Source organism: Neoarius graeffei, chromosome 4 (genome assembly GCF_027579695.1).
Source record: "Neoarius graeffei isolate fNeoGra1 chromosome 4, fNeoGra1.pri, whole genome shotgun sequence".
NCBI classification, from domain to species: domain Eukaryota; kingdom Metazoa; phylum Chordata; class Actinopteri; order Siluriformes; family Ariidae; genus Neoarius; species Neoarius graeffei.
In genome coordinates, this window is record NC_083572.1 from 45542334 (window position 1) to 45561077 (window position 18744).

General features: G+C 42.0%; 1 protein-coding gene across 1 annotated transcript in view; it reads right to left on the minus strand.

Annotated features, from left to right (window-relative positions):
- Nucleotides 1–5958: 5958 nt before the first annotated feature.
- rbpjl (recombination signal binding protein for immunoglobulin kappa J region-like) overlaps nt 5959–18744 on the minus strand; it is a 98553-nt gene continuing 85767 nt past the window's right edge. The window contains exons 9-10 of the mRNA XM_060918425.1: nt 15705–15808; nt 5959–6232 (exon numbers count right to left, since the gene is read on the minus strand). Coding sequence (XP_060774408.1) covers nt 5959–6232; nt 15705–15808 — 378 coding nt within the window. The remainder of the gene's footprint in view (nt 6233–15704; nt 15809–18744) is intronic.

An 18744-nucleotide genomic window follows, 5' to 3' on the forward strand; every position in this document is an offset into this window, starting at 1 on the left:
GGGACTGAAGACACAAACTGATAGTGTTTCAGGTGTTAATTTTGTCCCATTCTTCCTGCAAACAGGTCTTAAGGTGTGCAACAGTATGGGGTCATTATTGTCGTTTTTAGTTTCAAAATTCACCACACATTCTCTACTGGGGACAGAGGGGACAGGCACCCTCTTGTTCTGCAGCCATGCCTTTGTAATGTGTGCAGAATGTGGTTTTGCATTGTCTTGTTGAAATATCCTTGGAAAAGGTGTTGTTTTGAAGGCAGTATATGTTGCTTCAAAATCTCAATGTACTTTTCTGCATTAATGCTGCCATCACAGAAATAAAAGTTACCTTTGCCAAGGGCACTGACACAACCCTATGCTATGACAAACAGTCTCTTTTGGACTTGTTGCTGGTAACCATCTGGATGGTCCTTTTCATTTTTTGGTCCGGAGCACACACTGTCCATTAAAGAACAAGACCTGGAATACTGATTGATCTGACCACAATACACATTTCCACATTATGATGGTCCATCCCATATGCCTCTGAGCCCAGAGAAGTTGACAGTGCTTCTGGACACAGTTAACATCAGGCTTTCTTTTTGCCCAGTAAAGTTTTAATTGGCATTTGTGGATGTAAGTCCATATTGTAGTGCTTGACAAAGGTTTGCAAAAGTAATCCCATGCCCATGTTGTCATATCAACTATAGATGAATGAGGGTTCTTGATGCAGTACTATCTGAGGAATGGAGATCACGGGTGTTCAGGTTTGGCTTGCGTAGTGCTCTTTACACACCAAAATTGCTCCAGATTCCTTGAATTGTTTAATGATATTATGCACTGTAGAGGTTGATCTATCCAAATCCCTTCCTATCTTTCTTTGAGGAACATTGTTTTTAAAAAAATTAATTTTTTCATGCATTTGTTGACAAATTGGAGATCCTCAGGCTGTCTTTGCTCCTCAAAGAGTAGGCCTTTCCTAGATACTGATTTTGTATGAAATTATGATTTACAATCACCTGTAGACATCACCTGCATTAAATCACATCATTATTTAATTGTTTTTACCTCATGACTGGTTTCTCTGCAGCAATTCAGCCTTGATTCATGCAGTCTCCTCCGAACAGTTGATGCTGAGATGTGTCTGCTACTTGAACTCTGTGAAACATTCATGCTGGCTCTAATCTGAGGTACTGTTAATTGGGAATTTCTGAGTCTGGTAACTCTAATAAACATATCCTCTGCAGCAGAAGTCTTCCTTTCCTGGGACAGTCCTCATGAGAGCCAGTCTCATCATCACATTTGATGGTTTTTGCAACTGCATTTGAAGATACATGCAAAGTTCTTGCAATTTGCCAGATTGACTGACCTTCATGTCTTAAAGGAATGATGGGCTTTCATTTCTCTTTACTTAGGCCCTGTCCACACGGCAATGGATTCAGGTGAATCTGATAAAATTTTTTATCATTTCGGCCTGGCATCCACACGGCACCGGCGTTTTGGGTGCCCCAAAATGAAATCTTTTAAGAATGGGTTCCAGAGTGAAAAAATCTGGCAACGGCGCCGTTGTGAAGTCGTCTGAATGAGTAGAACGGATTTGTTTACGATGATGTCACAACCACATGACTAGAACAAGCAGCACTCTCGCACGCATCATTCGTAACAACAGAAATTGAAATTATTTACACATTAACCTGACTGACCTGCCAGACAGACAATTTACACCTGCTTTGATGAACAGAAAGTACAGCCTTCCACACAAAGCAACAGTTACCTGACTATAATGGAGGCAGAGGGGAAAAGGGTCAGGAGACCCTTCAACAGACTGTTTTGTATGAACCACTGCATTGCATTCACTTTTGTATACAGCTTTTCTTTTAAATAAACAAGTAACTGAACCATTTCTTGAATTTCTTTTTTTTAATTGGATAAGACTGCTTTTCAAAATGTTCACACACAATATAAAAAGTTATATAAATTATATAAAAATGCTTTTCAAAATGTTCACACACAATAAGAAAATTAAGTTATATAAAACTAATTTGTACACACAGAAGACACGATTTCCTCGCGTAGTCGCAGCCATCTTCTTGTTGTTGTTGTGTATTTGTTCCTGTGAGTGCTTCACGCCGGATAGAAGAAGGGGTTTATGCGTGTAACAGACGTTGTGTTGTTCACCAGTCTTTTTATTCTGAAGAAATGAGACACAAATACATTGCTGAGGACGGGCTGCAAACGTCCAGTGGCATTGGCGCTTACATTTCCAAAACGAACTGAAAGAGGCCAGCGCCTCGTTCCCATAACTACCTGCGCTCTTAAAGGGCCAGCGCAGAATTTCCCCACCACTACACACAATGACAAGTGGAAAAAAAAAAACCCGTTACATGCGCATGCGTCCTACTTCTTCTTCTATTGTTCTGGTGTCTCCGATAGAGGTGTGGCATATGTATTGCATCATTTTCAGCAAGCGTTGTGTTGCCATATGGACCTGATATTTTACTGATCCGTTGCCCATGTGGACGCAATATTTTTTTTACCCGCTAAAAAAAAAAAAATCTCGTTGCCGTTGTTGTGTGGATGTAGCCTTAGTTGAGCAGTTCTTGACATAATATGGATTACTACAGTTATCTAATAGGGCTATTTACTGTATACCAGCACTACCTTGGTACAAGACAACTGATGGTCTCAAACACATTAAGAATGGAGGAAATTCCACTAATTAAATTTTTACAAGGCACATCTGTTACTTGAAAAGCATTCCAGCATTACCTCATGAAGCTGGGTAAGATATGTTGTGGAAACTCTCAAAAACTTAAACTCTCCCAAGCAAAAATGATTCAAAGTCAAAGAGGTTGCAGAAAAGTTTTGACTTTTATTAAATCAATTAATAAAAGCTGAGTTTGGTCTGCAGAGTGGACTGACTCAAAATCACAAAGTTCTCATATTATACAGCTTCAAAAACAAACAAAAAAACCCACAGTGTATACAAATAATCTCATTGGTTAACATGTCACGTCATATCACTTCAACATTTTCTATTGGGCAGTACATCTCATGCTTCTCATATTTTGCATCAACCGGGCCAAATTTTCCAATATGAATGGTCAATTTAGGAAGAATCAAAACATATGATAAGAAGTGATACGTCATGAACAACACAGCATTCAGAGCATACAATATATGATTCAAAATGACTGGAGCCAAATCAGGTTAAAGATTGATACAGGCTGCAGGTGCAAATGAGCACAACACTCGTGGCCTTGGCCAGTCTACCACAACATAGGAAAAAAAAAATGTACATTGCAACTGTAGAGCTTGTGCTGTAGCAATAGCCAATTCAGAATAACTTGATAAAATGTTTTATATTAGCATGCAAAACATTCCAGAATGAACTGCTTAATTCAACATGGCCTTGGCTCACTCATTACAAAATATGATAACTCTGCAGGCACTGGAATTAGGATAATACACTTTTTGAATAGGCCTGTGATTTAGCAGAAAACAACCTTCAGTATAAACAATCTCAGTGTCTTTACTGTATTTTACTGTAATTATGATAATTCATAAATCAATGTATTATTACTTTTAATCAAATCAACTTCATTTACTCTTCACTGAAAATCAACATACTTGGCTTTGAATTAATATATAATCATTATAAACCACATTACTGCTTATGTGATTACATCAAGGTGTGTGTGGTTACATCTCATCTCATCTCATTATCTCTAGCCGCTTTATCCTTCTACAGGGTCGCAGGCAAGCTGGAACCTATCCCAGCTGACTACGGGCGAAAGGCGGGGTACACCCTGGACAAGTCGCCAGGTCATCACAGGGCTGACACATAGACACAGACAACCATTCACACTCACATTCACACCTACAGTCAATTTAGAGTCACCAGTTAACCTAACCTGCATGTCTTTGGACTGTGGGGGAAACCGGAGCACCCGGAGGAAACCCACGCAGACACGGGGAGAACATGCAAACTCCACACAGAAAGGCCCTCGCCGGCCCCGGGGCTCGAACCCAGGACCTTCTTGCTGTGAGGCAACAGCGCTAACCACTACACCACCGTGCCGCCCCGTGTGGTTACATATGAATCAAAATACATTCATCATAAACCAAATTATTGTTTATATGATGATATCAAGGCATGTGTGAATGGTTACATATGGTTATATTAAGGGTATAGAATCACCACAGATAATGCAAATAGTGTGCAAAACTGTCATAAAGGTAAATGATTACTACTTTGAAGAATCTAAAATATGAAGCATATTTTTAAATACTTTTTTGTTTACCACATAATTCTATATGTGCTCCAGATGTTATTTCATAGTTTTGGTGTCTTCAGTATTGTTCTACAATGGAGAAAATAGTCAAAATACAGAAAAAACATGAGGAGGTATGTCCAACCTTTTGACTGGTATTGCATGATTACCTAACCTACTTATTTCTAGACATTTTTACTCATTTCAGATTTGAAATCTTTTTTTTTTAATTCTATTGGTAGATAATTTTCGTCTTTCTAGAAATAAATGCGACAAATTAGCAAAATCGTCTGCCAATAGAAAAAGACTATTTTTAGCTGGACATGAGTACAAATAGAAATAAGCTTAATAATCTTGTCAGGTGGCAAAGACTGCAGCAGTTGCAAAGAGTGATTTTTATTTAAAGAACTGACAATAACAAAAAAGTCAAATTGTGAAGCAGAGCTCAAGGTCAAAAGGCAGGCAAAAGATCAGGTGACATGCAAACAGGTTATCCAAGAGCAAGGCAAGAATCATAAAACAATCACTGCAAAAAATGATATCTTAGCAAGTGAAAATATCTTGAAAATAGTTGAAACGATCTAGCATTTCCTATTAGAAGAAAACAAGACACCAATTCTGAGATTATTAAACCTAGTTCTAGATTGCAATCAATTTATTCTAAGATGTCTTATCAAGTAAAAATATCTGTCAATGCGGCAAGATAATTTCACTAGTATTAAGTAATTTTCTCCTCAAATTCAGTTTTCAATTTTTTGCAGTGATGTAACAAAAAACAGAATCAGCAAGCACGAACAAAAGGCTTGGTACATAAACACAGTGCTGAACAAATACTTCACAGCGTGAGTGACTGTGGAGTGTGTGATGTGGATTGTGTCTGTGTGCGCAACCAGTAATCAGGTAACTGAACATGATATTGAATGTGGCTTAGTGTTGTACTCCAAGGTGTCCATGTTTGTAGTTGGAGGTGCATTGTGGGAAATGGAGTTTGTCATTGATTCCAGTGATGACATGAGAAATTGATCTCATCTCATCTCATTATCTCTAGCTGCTTTATCCTGTTCTACAGGGTCGCAGGCAAGCTGGAGCCTATCCCAGCTGACTATGGACGAAAGGCAGGGTACACCCTGGACAAGTCGCCAGGTCATCACAGGGCTGACACACAGACACAGGCAACCATTCACACTCACATTCACACCTACGGTCAATTTAGAGTCACCAGTTAACCTAACCTGCATGTCTTTGGACTGTGGGGGAAACCGGAGCACCCAGAGGAAACCCACGCAGACACGGGGAGAACATGCAAACTCCGCACAGAAAGGCCCTTGCCGGCCATGGGGCTCGAACCCGGACCTTCTTGCTGTGAGGCGACAGTGCTAACCACTACACCACCGTGCCACCCTGACAAATCGATATTTGCTTTATTATAATCTTATAATAGGAAATGCTAGCTAAATCTGACTATATTGAAAGTATTTACATTTGTAAAGATGTCATTTTCTGGAGCGTAATAGTTCTTTAGAATGGAATGTTATTGGTGTGTGTGTGTGTGTGTGTGTGTGTGTGTGTGTGTTTTAATGTTCCCACGCATGTCCAGCTCATTGACACAAAACTATGCATTTTATTTTTGGAATGGACAAAGCCAAAACATTTTACATGAGTTTGTGAAGATAGGATTAGTTTCTTTGTGTTTTACACTCAGTCTCTCTCAACTCTGCATGAACAGGTGAAAATTGGTTCTGGTGAACTCCTGGTGTATGGTGTCAATGAGTGTGTCTGAGTTGGCAGTTCTCTCAGCAGTAGCACATGTCTCAGAGGAAGAGTTGTGTTCGGGTGTATATGTGAATGTGAATGAGCTTCTGTAGATAATCCCATCCAATCGTATCAGAGACAAAGGTACTGTGATGGGCTGTCTGAACCACCGCCACTCTCCACCGAACACTGAAATATCAGGAACAACACACAGCAAAGACCTTGGACTCCTGGCAGGAAAACAGAAGAATTGTGATGGCATGTTATTATATACATACATTTCTTCTTCTTTAGTGTTCTGCCTGATGGCAAGTCCACTCTGATGGCTTCAGCCATCAAAGTTTCTCGGGAACTTTAGTTAGTAGCAGTTAGTAGCGGCTACCCGTTGCTTTCTACTGGATTATTATAGAGGTGTCCTCCTCTCAACCATTTACACACACATTCACACATATGGACCATTTAGAGTATCCAGTTAACCTAACTGCATGTCTTTGGGCTGTGGGGGAAACCAGAGTGCCCGGAAGAAACCCACACAGACACTGGGAGAACATGCAAACTCCACACAGAAAGGCCCTCGCCGGCCCCGGGGCTCGAACCCAGGACACACACACACACATATACATACAGTACATACATACAGTGCCTTGCAAAAGTATTCATCCCCCTTGGCATTTGTCCTGTTTTGTCACATTATATGCTGCGTCATGGCGCCCCTCGAGGCAGACGTGTTTGCTTGCTCTGCTCTTGAATGCCGGCTTTTATTTTTTGTGTTTTTTTCTGCCATGCACAAATGTCATGCACTGCTAACATAGACAGGCACTGCTGGACATCGCTAACACACACAACCATTTGGAATTTACTGGCTTTATACCACCGGAGTTACAACTCATTGTTTGCTCCCGCAACCACCACCAGGCCCAGGAAGGCCCTGAAGCACTGGGCCCGAGTGAGCATACTGACCCCAGGAGACTGCTCTGGAGATGGCGACGCAAGCGAGGCGGGGGGGGGGCTCCATGCTAGGCTAAAAGCTTGCGCTAGCTGACCACCGCTACCCAGCCTCCTGCTAGCCAACATGTGGTCTCTGGAAAACAAACTGGATGAGCCAGAATCACAGCTCAGTGGGAAATAAGAGAGTGCTGCGCTCTAATTTTCACCGAGACCTGGCTCTCAGACAAAATCCCAGAATGCGCCATTCAGCTATAGACTCACTCTGTACACTGAGGAGACTGGACCGCAGCCTCGGGTAAGGCTAAATGGGGAGGTGTGTGTGTATTAACAAATCTTGGTGTGGAGATATACAGACTGTTTATAAGCACTGTTCACCAGATGTGGAGCTGTTATTGCTGAAATGCCGCCCCTATTATCTCCCAGGGGAATTCACTGCTGTGTTTTTGGCTGCTGTTTACATCCCCCCATGAGCTAACTCCATGGCAGCACTCAGTAACCTCCACGATGACATCAGCGTGTTAGAGACGGCTCATCCCGACGCTGTTTTTACCATTGCCAGTGACTTTAATCAGTACAATTTACGGACTGTATTCCCTAAATATTATCAACATGTGGACATCCCCACCCATGATAAAAACACACTGGACCATGTTTACAGCTACATACGCGGTGCATACAGGGCCACGCCCCACCCCCACTTCGGACACTTGGACCACATCTCTTTGTTCCTGTATCCGGCCTACAGACAAAGACTAAAACAAACAAATCCTGTCACCAAACAAGTCAAACTCTGGAGCCCAGAGACTGAGAGCACCCTTCAGGACTGTTTTGCTCAGACAGACTGGGATGTGTTTAAAGCTGCAGCCACTTTGGAGGACTCTTCTGTCAGTATACAGGACTTTGCTGAGTATGTGACTGGGTACATCAGCACACGTGTCTGCAACATTGTGCCCACCATACAGATAAGGAAGTTCCCCAACCAAAAGCCTTGGGTAAACAGTCAGGTACGACGCATGCTGTGTGCTCAATCTCTTGCATTTAGATTCAGGCAATGAGACAGAGTATAAAGCGGCGAAGTAGGGACTGAGAAAAGCCATTACAGTGGCCAAGAGGCAGAACAGAGAGAAGCTGGATGGCTTCTATTCTACTGCTGACCCCGGGTGAATGTGGCAAGGCCGGCAGCACATCACAGACTACAGGACCACCACCAGCACCATCAGCTCCATAGACAGCCTGCTGGATGACCTCAACACTTTCTACACCTGCTGCAAGACCACCAGCTACAGCACAGAGAGGAGGCACACACACACCTGGACCACCCAACCCCTCTCCCCCCACCAACAGTCTCATCAGGCCAAGTACACAAAGCTCTGAGGAAGAGCAACCCCAGGAAGGCAGCAGAACCAGACAACATCCCAGGGCGGGCCCTCAGAGTATGTGCCAATGAGCTGGCTGATATTTTCACCACCATCTTCAACCTTTCCCTCAGCCAGAGCACCATTCCCTCCTGCTTCAAGACCACAACCATTGTCCCTCTTCCCAAGGTCCAGACCAAGGCCACGACCAGTTCTGATCGAGGGAGTCGAGGTGGAGGCTGTGGATTCCTACAAGTACCTCAGGCTGTGGGTGGACAGCAAGCTGGACTGGACTTGCAACACCAATCACTTTTACAGGAAGGGACAGAGCAGGCTATACTTCCTCAGCAGGCTGTGATCCTTTAACATCTGTAGGAAACTCCTGTGGATGTTCTATCAGTCTGTGGTTGCCAGTGTCCTGTTTTACACCGTGGTGTGCTGGGGGACAGCACATCCAAGAAGGACACATCCAGGCTGGACAAACTGATCAGGCGGGCCGGCTCTGTGGTCGGCATGAAGCTGGACTCTCTGGTGACGTGGCAGAGAAGAGGTCTATGGACAAACTACTGAACATCATGGACAATGCCAGTCACCCTCTGCACACCATCATCAGCAACCAGAGGAGCCTGTTCAGTGACAGAATGCTCCTTCCCAAGTGCAGGACGAACAGACTCAGGCCAAGTTTACATTAGAGCGTATCTGTCTCGTTTTCTTTGTGGATGCACTGTCCGTTTACATTAAAACACCTGGAAACGCCGGGAAACGGGAATCCGCCAGGGTCCACGTATTCAATCCAGATCGTGTCTGGTCCGGTGCTGTGTAAACATTGAGAATACGCAGATACGCTGTGCTGAGCTCTAGCTGGCGTCGTCATTGGACAACGTCACTGTGACATCCACCTTCCTGATTCGCTGGCGTTGGTCATGTGACGCGACTGCTGAAAAATTGCACGGACTTCCGCCTTGTATCACCTTTCATTAAAGAGTATAAAAGTATGAAAATACTGCAAATACTGATGCAAATACTGCCCATTGTGTAGTTATGATTGTCTTTAGGCTTGCCATCCTTCCACTTGCAAGTGGTAAGTGACGCGCATGCCCGATATGCACTGGGATCACACACACAGCGGCTCAGTCCCGAATCACTGCTCGTGCGCTTCACTCGCGCGCTCTGTGAGCTGCACAGGGCCGGAGTGTGCACCCTCCAGAGGGCACTTGCTGTTCAGGGTGGAGTGATTTGGAGCGCAGGATGCCTGCGGAGCCGAGCGTATCCATGTATTGGCGTTGCTGTGTGCACGCGAATCGTGTATTGGCGTTGCTGTGTGCACGCTAATCATTTTAAAAATGTTAATCTGATGATCCGCTGATACGGTCTAATGTAAACCCCACCTCAAAAACTCCTTTGTCCCTCATGCTATCAGACTGTACAACTCCTCTCTGGGGGGGAGGAGGGGTAACAGGAGGACAGAGGATGGGAAGGAGCAGTAGCCTCGCCTAACAATAAGCAATACTGGACAATGTGCAATATAAAGTGCAATATCTCTCCTGCTCCCCCCTTTCCCCCCTTCCCCATATCTTATTCTTTTTATATTTTTATATGTAAATACTTAATTTATTTTAATTTATCTAGAAGTTTTCTCTATTTCTTTTCTGTTTATCTGTAATGATGCTGCTGGAATCTTAATTTCCCTGAGGGAACCCTCCCAAGGGGATCAATAAAGTTTTATCTAATCTAATCTAATCTAATCTAATCTAATCTAATCTAATCTAATCTAATCTAATCTAATCTAATCTAATCTAAGAAGAGCCCACCCACCTGCCTGAATGATTACAGGCCGATAGCACTCACGCCAATCATCTCAAAGTGCTTTGACAGAGTGGTACTGGCCCACATTCAGAACAGCATACCGGAAACCCTGGACCCCCTGCAGTATGCCTACAGGCCCAACAGGTCCACCTCAGATGCCATCGCTGCTGCCCTCCATTATGCCCTCTCCCACCTGGAAAGCAAAGACTCTTACATCAGGATGCTCTTTGTTGACTACAACTCTGCCTTCAACATGGTCATCCTCCACAAACTCATCCATAAACTGTCCACACTTGGTTTGCACCCCACCTTCTGTGACTTGCTCCTCGACTTCCTGACTGGCAGGCCCCAGACTGTCAGGATTGGTAATAGGACTTCATCCAGCATCATCACAAACATTGGCACCCCACAGGGATGCGTCCTCAGCCCCATCCTCTACACTCTGTTCACCCATGACTGTGTCGCCTCCCACAAGGACAGCATCATCCTGAAGTTTGCGGATGACACCGTAGTGATAGGACGCATCACTGGTGGTGACGAAACAGCCTACAGGAGGGAGGTGGCCAGTCTGGTGTCATGGTGTGAGGACAACCTCACCCTCAACACGGACAAGACAAAGGAGATGATAGTGGACACAAGGAAAGAGAGGAGACCTCATCGGCCACTGTTCATCCGGGAGCTTGAGCAGCTTCAAATACCTGGGTGTTCACATCAGTGAGGACCTCACATGGACACTTAACACCACACAGCTGGTTAGGAAGGCTCAACAGTGACTGTACTTTCTGAGGAGGCTGAGAAAGTTTGGTATGTCACCCAAGATCCTCAGCAACTTCTACAGCTGCGTGATTGAGAGCATCCTGACCAACTGCATCACTGTGTGGTACGGCAGCACTACAGCAATGGACCGCAAACGCCTGCAGAGGGTGGTGAAGACTGCTGAGAGGATCACCAAAACTCCACTGCCCTCTCTGTAGAGCATCTACCACCGCAGAGTCTATAGGAGAGCTGCCTCCATCCTCAAAGACCCCACCCACCCCAGCACGGACTGTTCACGCTCCTACCCTCAGGCCGGAGGTACAGAAGTGTGAAATGTAAGACTGTCAGACTAAAGAATTCTTTCTTTCCCACCGCCATCAGACTCCTGAACAGCTGACAGGAGTCTATAACCATGGATTACCTCCCTGTAAACTGTCCTTGACTGTTTACATTTGTTTGCACATTACTGCCCTTTTTGCTGCTGTTCCTTGACTGTTTACATCTGGTTACATTGTTTGCACATTTGCACATTATTGCCCTTCTGCTGCTATGTCTGATCATTGCCTTATTTTTGTATTACACTACCTATTTTTCACTATATTTACCTTTATTTTGTACTACACTGGGTGTTTTTGTTGCTTTTGGTTTTCTTTATTTTTGTACTATAATGCCTTTACTTTGTATTACTTCTTCCACCTATTTATTTATTTGTAATTGGCATTCATGGTGGACAGCAAACTAAGAATTTCATTGTGCAAGTGGACATGTCCTTACTGTGCATATGACAATAAACACTTTGAACTTGAACTTACAAGCTGGAATTAAAATGGATTTTTGGGGGGTTAGCACCATTTGATTTACACAACATGCCTACGACTTTAAAGGTGCACATTCTGTTTTTTTTATTGTGACACAAACAATAATTAAAATGAAAAAAAAAAACAGAAATCTAGAGTGTGCATAGGTATTCACCCCCTTTTTGTATGAAACCCCTAAATAAGAGCTGGTCCAACCAACTCACTTCATAAGTCATATAATTAGTTGATTAAGATCCACCTGTGTGTAATCAAAGTGTCACATGATGTCTGTATAAAATCAAACTCTTCTGGAAGGACCCTGACTCTGCAACACTACTAAGCAAGCAACATGAAACCAAGGAGCACTCCAAACAGGTCAGAGACAAAATTGTGGAGAAGTATAGATCAGGGTTGGGTTATAAAAAATATCCCAAACTTTGAATATCCCAGGGAGCACCATTAAATCCATTATAACAAAATGGAAAGAACATGGCACCACTACAAACCACTGAGAAGGCCACCCACCAAAACTCAGACCGGACAAGGAGGGTATTAATCAGAGATGCAACAAAGACACCAAAGATAACACTGAAGGAGCTGCAAAGATCCACAGCGGAGATGGGAGTATCTGTCCATAGGCCCACTTTAAGTTGTACACCCCACAGAGTGGGGCTTTATGGAAGAGTGGCCAGAAAAAAGTAATTGCTGAAGAAAACATGTTTGAAGTTTGCCCAACAGCATGTGGCAGCAGACTCCCCAAAACACATGGAAGAAGATTCTCTGGTCAAATGAGAAAAAAATTTAATTTTTTGGCCATCATGGGAAATGCCATGTGTGGCGCAAACCCAACACCCTAAGAAAACCATTCCTACAATGAAGCATGATGGTGGCAGCATCATGCTGTGGGGATGTTTTTCATCTGCAGCGACAGGAAAGCTGGTCAGGACTGAAGGAAAGATGGATGGCACTAAATGCAGGGCAATTCTGGAGGAAAACCTGTTTGAGTCAGCCAGAGGCTTCAGACTGGGATGAAGGTTCACAGTCCAGCAGGACAATGACCCTAAACATACTGCTAAAGTGACACTGGAGTGGTTTAAAGGGAAACATTTAAATGTCTTGGAATGGCCTAATCAAAGCCCAGACCTCAGTCCAATTGAGAATCTGTGGCAGAACTTAAAGATTGCTGTACACCAATGCAACCCATCTAACTTGAAGGAGTTGGAGTGGTTTTGCCTTGAGGAGTGGGCAAAAATCCCAGTGGCTAGATACGCTAAGCTAATAGAGACATACCCCAAGAGACTTGCAGCTGTAATTGTAGCAAAAGGTATCTCTACAAAGTATTGACTTTGAGGGGGGTGAATACCTATGCACACTCCAGATTTCTGTTTTTTTTTTTCATCTTAATGTTTGTTTCAAAATACAAAAACAATTTGCACCTTTAAAGTGGTAGGCATGTTGTGTAAATCAAATGGTGCTAACCGCCCAAAGATTCATTTTAATACCAGCTTGTAATGTGACAAAACAGGACAAACACTAAGGGGGGATGAATACTTTTGCAAGGCACTGTATAAATATGCAAAATTTTGATTCACTGACTCTAGAACTAGCACCTAGCAATTTACAGGACCCTGTGAAGAAGACCCAACTACTAAAAAAAAAAAAAAAAACACTTCCTGGCCAAAAAAGTCACAGACACTAATATTTCATTGGACTGCCTTTATTATGGCATGGTTGAACCACTTCTTAAAGTCTTCTCCAGCACATCCTTTCAATAGGGTTAAGGTCAGGATACTGTAGTGGTTGACTCACGTGAAAATTATTCCTCATGCTCCCTGAAATATACCCATGCCATCAGAGAAGAAAAAAATCCTTTTACGGGATAATCTGGTCATTCAGTACATTCAGGTAGTTAGCTGATTTTGTTTTATTGCCACATAACCTTGCTGAGCCTCAACCTGACCAATTGAAGCAACCCCAGATCATAACACTGCCCTCAGAAGCTTGTACAGTGACCACTATGCATGATGAGTGCATCACTCCATACACTTCCCTTCTTCCCCTGATGCACCCCTTGCTCTGGAATAGGGTAAATGTGGACTCCTCAGACAACATGACCTTTTTCCATTGCTCCATAGTCCAATATTTATTCTCCCTCAAAAACTGAAAGCTTTTCTTCCAATTAGCCTCATTAACAAGTGGTTTTCTCATGGCCACACAACTTTTTCGTCCCAATCTTGTGAGTTCTCATCACACTGTGCGCGTAGACATGCTCTTACTTTCACTTTTAACAAGTATGTAGCTGTGTGTTCCACTGTCCTTTTTTATGATTTGACTTCACAAAGCATTTAAGCTATCTCTAATCATGATCAAGAGTTTTTCCAACCACATTTCTTCCTCAAAGTTGACGGCTCACCACTATCCTTCCAGGTTTTAATAATGTGTTGGATAGTTCTTAACCCTTTCACCACTACAGACCGCTATTCCAGTCTCATTGTAGTCGGGAAACCCCTGTGTATTTTATACGCCAATTGTTTGAGAAGTTGGATTCCCCAGGATTTCCTATGACATAATTTAGAGAAGCACAATGTTATTTTATGTTAATTTGTCAGCTGGGTGAAATATTCAACCATGGATGGTTGGAGACGGATGTAAGTGCAGAAGATGTTTATTATAGAAAAGACAATCAGGCAAACAATCCAAATCGGTGAGCATAAATCAAGAACAGTGAAACAGGCAATTGGTTGAGTGAGGTACAAACAGACTATAATAGACTCGGCAGGATCAAAACAAGGAAACAGGAAATCAAGGATCAGGAAACCAGGAGAACAATCAAGGAACAAGGCTTGGTAACATGTCAACAACACGACTCAATACTTCGCAAAGTGTGAGTGGTTTTAGAGTCCTTATATAGGCATGTTGATTGCACCTTAATCCCGTGCAGGTGTGAGTCAATAGCAGTGCGCGCGAGTCCATTTGGAGCACACACTGTCCGGAGCATTCCCAAGAGTCCATCTGTAGCATGTGCCAAAGCGTGCAGGTGTGACATAATTAGGGTGACACATCTTTCTTTCAGTAAATATTAGTGGATAAAATGCAAATTTACCTGTGTTCAGTTTGTTGTCATACATGTTACATATTCTCAAAGCAGAATTCCTTTAATTTCCAATAGTACCAAATATGTCACGATGGCACACAATCTAGTTTGTTATATTTTCTTTTAAAATTGTGTACTGGCTTATATTGAATTTATCACAAAGTTACTTAATGTTAATGATATTTCTGATATAAAGTTATATAGTGTATACAGCATAGGCTCCAGCTTGCCTGCAACCCTGTAGAACAGGATAAGCAGCTACAGATAATGGATGGATGGATGGATGGATGGAGTGTCTACAGCAGTCTGTAAATGAAGTTATGCAGTGGTGAAAGGGTTAACTCTCTTCTGACATGGTTGTCTAAGAAATGAGAAGCTACTCATTGCATCAATTAGGGTTAAAAGAACTTTTGCCAGCTGAAACATATTAATCACTGCAGTAATTATCCAATCAAAGGCTCTTAAATATTTCCTTATTAAAATTAACTTTTCTTTTCCATCTACTGTATATTGCTGTTTATAGTAAAGCTTCACAAGTTAAAATGCCATTAATGGTTTGCTTTGAGATCATCTTAGAATGTGACATACCTAAATTATAGTTTGTTTGCTCGCTTGCTCTCTATTTTTGAGCCAAGTCTGCACCTTCCCTTGTGTAGTATAGACTGCCCTCCTCGTTTACCTTTATGATATGTTGTATTGAGTATAATTTAGGAACAAGTTACATGTTTGATACAGATGGGAACACTGTTCATCATTCATTCCTTTAGGAAAGAGGAAGCCTGAAAATTATAGAAGATTCAACTAAAAGTAGAAGACTACTTGTCTGGAAATGTTGCATGATAACATTTTTCTCCCAAATAAGCACAACTTCACAGAATAAATCCTACATTTTGGGAGGAGATAAGAGAACTGTTACTGTAACCAGAATAAAAGAGACTGTCCTTACCTGAACATAGTTTCAGCCTCCGTGTTTCCAAACCAGACCTTTATGTAAGGACTGAAGTTTTCTCCATGGAGCTCTAACATGGCCACATGGCCTCCTCCATTTAGCTACAACACAGAATTAGTCAAATGTGAATCCAATTCAATTTATACCACCTTTTATAGAACAATAAAAGGTGGTATAAAAAGTAGACGTTATTTTTTGTGATATGAAATTAAAATGTAATAAGATAAAATTATGTTCAGTTTGTATTTTGTAATGAAATACTTGTATGCATCACAACTGCACTACCTTGCGAAAAGTATCAGCCATGTGCTTCAACACATGGATAATATTGCTATTTAACATTTTCTCTTTGCTTTTCTTTTTTTTTTTTAAGATATTTTTTTGGGCTTTTTGCACCTTTATTGGATAGGACAGTGTAGAGACAGGAAATGAGCGGGAGAGAGAGAGATGGGAAGGGATCGGGAAATGACCTCGGGCCGGAATCGAACCCGGGTCGCCCGCATTCATGGTATGGCGCCTTAACCACCTGAGCCACGACGCCCCCTCTTTGCTTTTCTTAATGTCTTGGAAGTGTCTATCACTTGTACCACACAAATGGTCATTTGAACTACACGAGACAAGATTATATAGTAAAAACAGATTTGTTTTAAAAAGCACTTGACCTGTTCTGCAAGTATAATATAGTTAAAAGTTCATAGCAATTTCCTTCAAAATAGAACCATGGCTCTCAGTAATAGCTATTATTGTTATTCTTACAGTATATTAAAATTACAGTATGTTTGGTAGTCTTGTTACCTATCTAGCTATCTTATGTTAATTAATTTCTGGATACACAGTTATTTATCCAGCAAAGATCTATCCATTGTCCGCAACCGCTTATCCTGTGCAGGGTCATGGGCAAGCTGGAGCCTGTCCCAGCTAACTATGGGCGAGAGGCAGGGTACACCCTGTACAAGTTGCCAAATCATCGCAGGGCTGACACACAGAGACAAACAACAATTCACATTCAATTTAGAGCCACCAATTAACCTAACCTGCATGTCTTTGGACTGTTGGGGAAACCAGAGCACCTGGAGGGAACCCATGCAGACACGGGGAGAACATGCAAACTCCACACAGAAAGGCCCCCATCAAACACCCAGAACCTTCTTGCTGTGAGGCGAGAGTGCTAACCACTGTGCCGCCCCTTCCAGCAAGATGTTGCTTACAAATAATAAAACGAAACATTATTGTTTTTGGACTCCTCATAAGTATAATATTTGAAAACATATTCAGAAAAATGTGGGCAGTGGCAGCTTGGTTGCCTGTATAGTGTTCTTGAGTATATAAAACCCAATCTCAATATAGTAAATAAAATATATTTATTAAAATAATATGCATTATTTTGGTCCTATTTACACTTGGAAACCATTTTCCCTGTCTTTGTTTTTTAAATACCCTTTTTTAATGGAAATTTAATCAATATAAAGAGTTAAAAAAGAGTTAAACTTTAGGCTTCCAAGGGCTCATTTAATCAGCTTCGCTTGAGCAAAGAAAGTAATAGAATGGTGAAGACCAGTTAAAGATGGTGTATTAAAATTATTTTAATACCTCCTGGGACCAGGGCCTTTTTTTTTTTTTAATAAATGGTGTAAGAAGTTGCTTAGGGCCCTCTGACCATTAAGGGGTTCTGTGAGTTTTAAAACAGATTAAAAAACAAAAAACAAAACATGCATACTTAATTGTTAAAATGACTTATTATTAGGGAGTCATATGGGGCTCCACTGTGGTGTGAAAAGAATACAAACTTCAATTTACATAGCTAAATTAGATAGCTAATGTAACTAGCATCAGAAGATCACAAAGAAGCAGTGATAAATAATAAAAACAATTAAAAAAACATAAAAAGAAAAAGCTGAAGAGAAGAAACAGACCCAAATTGGCATTTTTAATAACAATCGGATTAACTGGATTTAATCAATTTGTCTGCTTTCTTGTTTCCACTTGTCAACATAATCAAACTGGATAGAGTTAGTACTATAACTCCTGTAACTAACTGGCTAGTATTTAGAGTAAGAGTGTTAGGCTTATGAAGGATTACAACAGCAGCATGTTGATTTTAAAGGTGTTCACTCCTCAGGTGGTGAACACCTTAAAGTTCTTTTCGGAACTATAGCAACTCAGATTTTCCTGATCTCAAACCTTTCACCATGCTAAGTAGCACAATTATCATTGTCAAACAATGAAAACATTCAGAAAGTCAAGCGACTGGCAAATAGATTGAACCAAGGCAAAACGAGCATCAAAAGTATACAAAAATAACCACAGTTCATACAGAATAGCAATCAGGGAACAAAAGTATAAAATTGTTGTTAGTGCTAAGATAGATAGATAGATAGATAGATAGATAGATACTTTATTTACTAAAACATTGCAGCCATATTGGCTGAATTCCGTTTAAGTTAACAAATGCATAAGAATGAGAAAAAAAATTACAAAAATAGAAAAATGATTTGGGTGGCATGGTGGTGTAGTGGTTAGCGCTGTCGCCTCACAGCAAGAAGGTCTGGGTTCATGGCTGGTGAGGGCCTTTCTGTGCGGAGTTTGCATGTTCTCCCCGTATCTGTGTGGGTTTGCTCCGGTTTCCCCCACAGTCCAAAGACATGCAGGTTAGGTTAACTGGTGACTCTAAATTGACCGTAGGTGTGAATGGTTGTCTGTATCTATGTGTCAGCCCTGTGATGACCTGGCGACTTGTCCAGGGTGTACCCCGCCTTTTGCCCGTAGTCAGCTGGGATAGGCTCCAGCTTGCCTGCGACCCTGCAGAACAGGATAAAGCGGCTACAGATAATGAGATGAGATAAAAATTATTTTATATTGGCAGACTGGGGTGGTGGTCCCCCTTTTTAAAAAGGGGGACCGGAGAGTGTGTTCCAACTACAGGGGATCACATTTCTCAGCCTCCCTGAGAAAGCCTATGCTGGGGTGCTGGAGAGGAGAGGCCAGTTTCTCTGAAACTGAACAGAACCTCAGATTCAGGAGGAACAATGTGGTTTTC